The following is a 9,167-nucleotide window of genomic DNA, read 5'->3' as shown; positions in this document are numbered from 1 at the left end:
AGATGTTTACCTCACTCTCCTGTTAGCTTTGTTGCTCCTGTCAGAGCAGGGCAATACACCTTTATCCTTCTTATTAGTACCTGGAGTGCAGTTCCATCGTAGCTATACTCACCTTTAACTTAAGCAGAGAGAATCAGCCAGATTAAGTGGAAACACCTGGGTGGGTGTGCAGGGTTTTTGGTTTAGGCTGTTGTTGTCATATCTAAAGTAAATGCCTATATTCAGAAATTCAACAAAAACTCTTTCCTCTACAGTTTTTATTTTCACATCTGTGATTCAAGACGGAGCAGAAGGTGAATCAGTTTCTCTGATGATTCTTGTTTTGTTTCACGAACGACCTTGTCTATCCTTGGGACAATTTCCAGGCAATGCCACATTGTGGTAAGTTAGATTTTTTAAAGAAATGCTCCATGTGTATGCCTTGAGGGATTAAGTTGATGTATTAAAACTGGGTGGATTATCCCTTACACACCTGGTTCCATACCTAGACTTTCTTCATAGGTAGGCATAGCTGGGTGCTTTATACTGTGACTAGAGGAGGGAACTGGCATTATAGGCCTGTCGTCATTTAACTAGGTACAAAGGTGATTAGAGTCACGGCTAAAAATCTGAAATTTATATAGAATAGAATTACTACATTATTACTTCACTTTATTCGACATTTTTATTGGTTTTGGGGAAAACTGAAAAATTTGGGAATACTGCAGGGCTTAATTTTAATCAGGATAAGCTGAGTAGTTGAATACAGGAACCATTAATACACTAACATTAAAATGTGCATATTCCTTAGCATGTTATCTAAGGTAGTGGTTCAACAAAAACCTCTTGTTGAACTGGTCACAACTGGCACACAAACCAGTGATGAGGAGACGTTGCTTAAGAGGTCAAATGCCCAAAAGGTCGCAAACCACTGACTTTATATTTACATCAACTTTTAAGTCTTCGTACCATGGTTCTCGGACATTTCATAAAACATCATGACTGTGTCTTCAACAACCCATCATTCACTCCAACGTCATGATTTTCAAAGAGGACGCCAAGGAAAAGACTCCATTAAGAGTTATCCAAGTTTATTAATATTATTTTTTAAAACTAATATAAATCCCACAGAATATGATCCTGGTGCCTTTAAGTCAATGAATGCATGTATACCTGCTTTTAAGTACTGCATTTCAACACTCCATTCAAAATATCTTTTTTTTTTTTTCTTTTTTAATATTCGTCAGAGTGGAAATACATGGCCTCAGCGCACTGTCATATTCACTACTATTCTCCTACCTTTTTCTCTCTTGTGCAAGTCTATGCGAGTGAGTTAGTCAACAGTATTAGTGTTTTTTCTTTCCGGCAGCAGTAAAAATGGACGCTGCTGCTTAACTACAGAGAGACAAAAGGGAGGGTTGATAAAATGGACTCATGTGTGAGAACAAACTGTAAGTATTTATCCCAAATTGAGCTGTGTATTTCCCTCTGAACACACAAAACGGGGAAATAAAAACACTTCTTGGATAAAACTGACAAGTGATCCCAGGTTTGCAGGCTCATGTGAAATTTCTTACACACGTTGGCCTGAGATCGCCTTACAGAAACTCAGTTAACCAGCAGAGGCCCCAACAAAATGAAGAAAAGATTCACAGCAGATCTCCAACAATCGTTCAGTTTAGAAAGAACAGTCAAGAGGGGGAGGGGGGATGTGACATTCTTTTCTTGTTCTCTAAAATACATCAGATGGCGGTGTTGTTTAGTCAAATGCAGGTGCTGGAAGGGAGGTGTCATCGTAGCAAAGCATGTGCATATTCTTGGGAGTGAGGTGAACATTGGAGTTTATTTCCACTCTAGAAATACTGGGTGTGCACTAATACAGCAGCTGATCTGTTAACATATTTCCCTAGTTAGGAATGTCTTGATTTACTTAAAAAACATCTTTCACTAACAATCCACATCTTCTAAACATAAAACTAATCAATACAATGATTGGTAAAATGAATCCTGCAATGTTTTGTTTTTTTTTCAAAACTGGAGGTTGACATTCTATTCTAGTAAAGCAAGGCATTAGGTTTACAGAAATGCGTCTTTACTAGAGCAGCTATCCTCACCTGCAAATTTGTTAGGCCGTGTTGAGCCCATGTTACATGTGCAAAGAAATGCATTGCAAGGAAACATGCAGAAAAACAAAAACAAAAATGACACTTGAGGAAACAATCAAAAGCTACATAAAAGCTTTATAAATACAATAAAATCTTAAACCCTTAATGGAGAATTCTAGCTGTTGTAGTAATATGTGATAGCTGGCACTCTAGGCTCAATGCTTTTTTGTCAGATTTTTTTTTTATTTTATTTTTAATTTTCTAGTAGTAGAGCTGTGCAGGTAATTCATGCCATCTTTGGTTGACTGCAGTACTGAAGAGAAAATTAATATGATCTCAAAATAAATTTCAACAAAAGGGTTGTTAGAAAAAAAAACAGCATCAACTCTCAGCAGACAACTGCGCCTCAATGTCCACTCTGCAGATGGGGCACTTCTTATTGGTAAGGAGCCACTGATCCACACACAGCTGATGGAAGAGGTGCATACATGGCAGGCGTCTGGAGGGGAAACACGAGAGGCGAAAGAGAAGATTAGGAATATTGAAAACAGAATTTTGAGGTTTTACCTTTAAGTCACAGCTGTAATTTAAATAACAGCAGGGTGCAGTGTGGTTCAGCTCTTCTCCTGATGTACTTGCTGCTCCATTTTGCTCCATTTATATCTGTTGCCTTTATGTGATAATGATGTACTGCCTAATTATCACTGCTATTTATTTGTTTTAAGGAGAATATTGTAATATTCTGTGTTGGGTTTTTTTTGTCAACAAATCCCAGGCAGAGACCCATGAATTAGTTACACCTATTAATAAGTATGAAGCCAAAGCCTGAAATAGCTTATCCCTCTTTCCCATTGACCTCCACTGTTGCTAAGAAACTATTTAAAACCGCATCAATGAGCTGCATTGTTGCACTGTGTGACATGTTCCTTCATTAGCCTGAACATACACACTATAGTATGTTTTGAGTTGATCCTACATACACTGTCCTGCTGCCGTAAACACTCTAATACTACTGTAAATACTCAAATCACAGTGCACGGCAGTTTAAGGACATTATTTAGCTTCTAATAAAGATTTAACTATATATTTGTGACCTGTTTTTCTAAGTTCCTGTCTTTAGTAGGAACAAATTGGCTTGGGGCTAAATACAACAGACAGTAAAAGAAAAGTAGAGACAGGAGGGAAGGGTAGGACAGACAAACACATTGTTGGTTTTGTTGACAGTAAAATACAGAATACTGTCAATCTTATCCTTTAAAACGTTCCTGAGAGAGCCTTCAAACATTTAAGCTCTTCATATAAAACTTAAGCAAGCACTTTTCTGTTTCCATGTCCATTCTTCAGACTGTCCTTCTAGATCCCGTCCCACTAGAAGTCATACTACAAGTGAAGAGACACCTTACTAGCTAACTGTGATGACCCCTGCTGTCATCTTTGGTTCGCTGTGTGATTCACCTGTCTGTCTGCCCTGTCTCAGTCTACAGGCGGTCATTAGCGCAACCGGGAACACCTGGAGCTCATGGTGTTCCCGGGTTTATAAAGCCTGGCTGCAGCTGGCAGCTCCTTCTGCCTCACTGCCTCTCTGACAGTCGGCTGCCTCGCTGCTGCAGCTCTTTTTCTCCTCTCCCTACAGGCACCTGTTTGTTTTGGTTATATTGCTGCTTTGTTCCTTGCTTTTGCTTTCATGCACCTTACAATACTCACGCATACACACACACACACACACACTCTCTCCACTCATGCATCACATACACAACTGATACCACTGATTTCTGCACTCCATGCTGTAAATATTTAGTTAACTCTTTGTTTTGGTTTAATTTGGGTAAATAAACGCATCTTTTGTTGAAACTTTAACATGGTGTGTCTCCCTTTTGTTGTGGCCACTTGAGCCAAGTTCATTAACATATGCTATCATAACACGTTATTTATTAACAACAAAAACAACTGTACTTATTCTCATATATAATATTAATTTCATATAACTTATGCATGCCTCATCTCTTGCACCTTATCTATAAATATTGCCTTGCCAGCATCTTCTTTTTATTATCTCCATATATTTCATGTTTATACAACCATATAATCACATATACTCTCACCTGTAAATATTGCCTCATCCGGCACCTTATTCTACTATTTGCACTTTCTGTTTGGATGCAAAACTGCATTTTGTTGTACTTGAATAATGTGCAATTGCAACAACGTTGAATCTAATCTAATCTAATATATATATAAAAAAACTAACCCAAAATAATGAGGGATTTACCAACATACTAAAAAAAACAAAATTTACAAACTAATTTGTGTTTCTGTAATTCAGCTGCTTATGGCTGTTATTATTTAGAAATAGAGTAATATCATGTGGTATTATTTATGTTTATACTCATAAAACTGCTTGTAGTTGATGACTGTACATAATCTCCTCAAATGTGCCTCAATTAAAAAAAAACTTGTTGTTTCATTTAATACCAACAGAGGGCAGAAAGTCCTCTTCAAAAAGCTGAGTGAGTGCCAAAAAGCAGTTCCATGAGGCCGGTAATTTTAAGGCACTCTGGGGTTTTCTGCTGATTACTATGCCTTTGGGTTTGTTTTTTAAATCTCTCATGAGACGTTGGCAAAATGGAACAAATACATCTGATGTCCCACATGTCTGTGCTCACAGGCTCACAGACACGCCCCTGAAAGCATAATTGAACACATTCAAAACTGTGAACCAACACCCAGGAGGGGTGCCATTTACCTGACGTCCTCCCCCTCCTCCAGTATTGACAGACAGATGGTGCATTTTTCTTCCGTGTCTTCATCTGCCCCCTCGTCTTCGTCTTGCTTACCATGCAGCTTTCTCTGTTTGTGAGAAACATTTGGAAACGTGTCTTTTGATATACAGCGTCAATCAGCAAAGCTGCTTCAGCAGAATCACATATACATATGTTGATTAATCCTATTATTCCATTCTCTGTAAAAACACATTCAACTGCTCAACTAAAACACTGCAATAACATTACAAATATATATATTACATTTGAATAAAAATATAATACTGCATATAAAAAGGTAACTATTCTTAGAAACAAACATTTCAACAAAAACATTTAATTCCTTTGGGGACAGAGAGAATGGTCATTTTGTCCTGAAAACAGAAAAAAAAAAACTTTCTATCTGTTGTTTCTATGCTAAACAAATCTAAATTATTCTAGAGCCGAATTCCCTGGCCCCCAAGACTACAGCTAACATCTACTGTACATGTGAGCAGAGACATGTTTCCAAATTGATTTGTTCATTATTTCTCACCGATTCTGGGGTTGCGTGCATATTTTTCCCAATAGATGCCCAAGCTTCAGGGGTTAACTGTTGGTCAATGTCTCTCTCCAACACCTTCTGTATTGGGTGGCAGGGTGTTAGATTGCTTATTTAGATACATTTGGAAACCTCTAAGGAAACCTTTTCCCAACAATATCTGCACAGCGGGTAAAAGACACTACAGTATTTTGCTAAATGTTGGCAAAACATCAGACGTTTGAAAATGAGCACAAAAGACCACTACGCACTCTGTCCCAGAATAAACTGTAACAGACAAGCACAACTATATACATAATCTGCAAAATATGTTTAGTAATATATACATGGCTACTTAAAAACACACACATGCTCACGTATCCTCACCTTTTTGTACTTGTGTGGGTAAGTGCACCTCTCTATGGTTCCCTGAGAGGCTCCTCGGTTCACAGTCCCCAATCTTTCCTCTAAATGCAGCAGGTCCTGAATGGAAGAGAGAAACAAAACTCTATGATACAGAAGGACATTTCTGGGAAAACTGTACATTCCCTGGTGGATGATTTTTGGAGACAACAGCTCCGCTTTTCATTCAATAACACCGACTAATGCCTGTCCCGAGTAGAGGCCAAAGATGAAGTGATTAGTCCATGTGTGTATGCTGGTGTGAATGTCCAAACTGACACCACAAAATTAATCTAACAGCTAAATTTGTAAATCACTATCTGTCCAGTATGCTGGTGGAGAAAATGAAGCAGCCACAAGCACATTACATTCATTTGGCATACAACTTACAAAGTGCCTTTCATTTTTCATACACACACACACACACACACACACGTCTTGCTCAAGGACACTCTGACATATGAACCAGAGCTTGGTGATTGAACCACCGACTTTTGATTAATAGCCAACCCGCTCTGCCAACTGTGAAACAGCCCCGAGTTAAACAAGATGCTAAACTGACTGAACTCCATCCACTGATGAAGACCGTGAGATGCAGTTTAAAGCTCTGGAAAAAGCTTTTAAGTGGAGCTTGATTAAAGAATGTCTTTATTTTTTTGGTCAAGATGTTAAACATTTTCCTTGTGTGCTCTTCCACTACAGCATTAAATCTTGCTTTCTCCTTTCTTCTTCCTTCACGTGTGTTCATCCAATTGCAGCGTGCATTTTGAATACAAATTAACAATAACTAACTAATAACAAGATAAAATAATGATCAGTCATGTGATGATGACTGGTAGTGATGAATGAAGCAGTAATAAAGCGACTCATATTTGCTTAGGCTGATTAAAAAAAAGACATTTAGCAGCAGTGACATTAAAAAAACAACCCTCACCTCATAGGTTCTTCCAAAGCCAGTCATTCTAGATGAGATGTACCGAATGTGCGGGTAGGTCACTTCAGATATGCCAGTGTGCTATGAGGGAGGAAGCAAAAACATGCAACACATTATGTTTAGCTTCAGGAAAACATTTTAGCTTTTTTTTCTCCTCCATAATTTTACACACTGCATTTGTACGTGAATTTTAGTAAACTGCAGAGCCTGAAATGATGCATGCAGTTTCTTACGGAGTGAGGGATGTGTACATTCTCCTTGAGAGTGAGTTTTACTAATTTGTGTGTAACATTTGGCATTTCTGAAATCAAAGTTATGATCAGTTTTAAAGAAAGATGTTTTATTTATTCTGAATGTTTCAAAGGAGAAGATATGTAATGATTGTGAAGGTCATAGATGTATACAAATTAAAACTAATGAGCTCTGCCGAGAATCTTTGTTGAAATTCGCTTGCATATCCCTTCCACTTCTCAGCCCTGTAATTCTGAGCATACTCGCTGTGATGAATTGTGGATACGCTAAAAACATTTGGGGAACTTGTAAAAATTAAACAGTACCCTGACTTTGTGTGCACTTGCATCAATGATACAGAGGGGAACTGATTGTACAAGACAACCAAGCAATAACATGAAGAAACTGTCGACTGTCTTTTCTCTCAAGGCTTCTGGATTTGTTGAGTGTGCACTTGAGATGCCTGATGAGCTACTATTAATTGCTAATGCATAATTCATGTGGTTCACCAAACCATCCTTGAAATAACTGATGGTATAAATAAGGGGGCCAGCAACATTAACCTCTCTTATGTCTCATAAGTTGTTGCAGCAATTTTTGGGTTGATACCATTTGTTATACAGATTTGGTGCAAAATTTAACCATTTTTTGACCACTCTAGAATTGATAAAAATAGTCAAACGTCCCTCCAAAATACCACATTAAGACACCAAGACCTTGAGGAACACCATAGAAAAATTCATGCTTTGATTTGGTATAAAAAACTTTTGAGATTTGGAGATTTCTGTAAGAACATATTTTTCAGTGATTGGATGGCAAGCACTTCTGTTCTGGGAATTGCTCAGAAACCCTCTTATTGTCAATATACCTAGTAGAGCCAAACATAGTCTGAATGACCTCAGTCTCTAGTTTGTGGTTGTAAAGTTTCATGAGGCTGTGATTATCCTTGAGGTCACAATAGGTCATTTTATACAGTGAGGTCAAGTTTCAAAAAAATGGTCTCAGTACAATGAAAAGGCTAATGTGGGGATGAACATCATCATACATGAATACAATTGGGCTCATTGAATCCACAATAGTCTCAGCTTTCCAGTCATACCCAATTTATGCAGTTCCAAGACTGTTTAGGGACCTCAGTATTCAGAAATACTCAAATACACCATTTTTAGAATAGGTGAAAATTCTACATTTATAGTGCATGCAAAAAACTGCATGATTTTTGCCCAGACCTGCATGGGATTAGCATAAACTGGGTATGTGTGTAAAGGGGAGACTGGTGGGTACCCACAGAACTCATTTTCATTCAGATATCTTGAGGTAAGAGGTCCTGTGAAAATGGCCATGGTGGTTTTTCCCTTGTAAAAATTTAGCCTAAATTTGGAACATTATTTAGCCCTCTTCCCGCCAAGCTAGCATGACATGATTGGTACCAATGGATGCCTTATGTTCTAGTTTCATATGATATCAGAATCTAGCTTTAAACTGAGCCCGCTACAGCCTCTGAAAGACAATGTCGGCTGAGGATGCTAGCGTCCTTGTGGAGTTTAAAAGGTTAAAGGTATACTATGCAGGAATTGTCGGTTGGTGTTTGTTAACACACGGCATACAAAGTTAGTGCCTCTTTCCCGGCCCAGCAAGCGAGCAAGAGAGAGAGAGATAGAGAGAAAGAGAGAGATAGAGAGAGAGAAAGAGAGAGAGAGAGAGATAGAGAGAGAGAGAGGTGGTTGAGTGAGTTAGAGAGTGAATGAAGAGAGTGAGTGGTGCTGGCGATAATGAAGCCATGAATCAGAGTAATAAAATGTTATTTTCTGATTGTTTCACAGTGGTTACGTCCTAAAGCACAAATAAACACATCCACTCTCTGCTCTGCAGATGTGTGTGTCGGTCAAACACACACGCACGACAGCAGAGGAACAGCACACAGCAGCACTCTGTACATAGACGAGACGAAGAAGCACTGAATCAAATAAAAACACAGCAATGTAACCTGGTTGCTACACTACGAGTCCTAACCTCACACCCTGCACGCTGTTATTGGCTGGAGGCTACACACCCACTGCCCAAAGGCTGACGCCCAGAAGCGTCCCAAACACAGCAAAATAACAAGAAAACAATAAATTACAGGCAGAGGGCAGAGTCTCTGCAGATAAATACACCACCACACACTTCTAGTGGGTCATAAGTGATGATTAAGAGGGATTACTTTTGTATGAGTCTATACATTGTTTTTTTAGTAA

General features: G+C 38.5%; 1 protein-coding gene across 4 annotated transcripts in view; it reads right to left on the bottom strand.

The window, feature by feature from the left end:
• Positions 1 to 1,053: 1,053 nt before the first annotated feature.
• The window catches only part of rnf111 (ring finger protein 111), a 31,456-nt gene continuing 23,342 nt past the window's right edge, over positions 1,054 to 9,167 (bottom strand). For 2 of the 4 annotated variants that reach the window (XM_044348977.1, XM_044348967.1), the window contains 5 exons: positions 6,700 to 6,780; positions 5,751 to 5,846; positions 5,379 to 5,465; positions 4,828 to 4,931; positions 1,054 to 2,583 (listed from right to left, as the gene is read on the bottom strand). In XM_044348977.1, coding sequence (XP_044204912.1) covers positions 2,466 to 2,583; positions 4,828 to 4,931; positions 5,379 to 5,465; positions 5,751 to 5,846; positions 6,700 to 6,780 — 486 coding nt within the window. In that variant the 3' untranslated portion in view covers positions 1,054 to 2,465. The remainder of the gene's footprint in view (positions 2,584 to 4,827; positions 4,932 to 5,378; positions 5,466 to 5,750; positions 5,847 to 6,699; positions 6,781 to 9,167) is intronic. The other 2 variants (XM_044348986.1, XM_044348995.1) reach the window with 2 other exon arrangements.

Source organism: Thunnus albacares, chromosome 1 (genome assembly GCF_914725855.1).
Source record: "Thunnus albacares chromosome 1, fThuAlb1.1, whole genome shotgun sequence".
In the NCBI taxonomy this organism is placed as follows: Eukaryota; Metazoa; Chordata; class Actinopteri; order Scombriformes; family Scombridae; genus Thunnus; species Thunnus albacares.
Note: the sequence above shows the minus strand (reverse complement) of the source record. Positions and strands in the feature narration are given on the sequence as shown.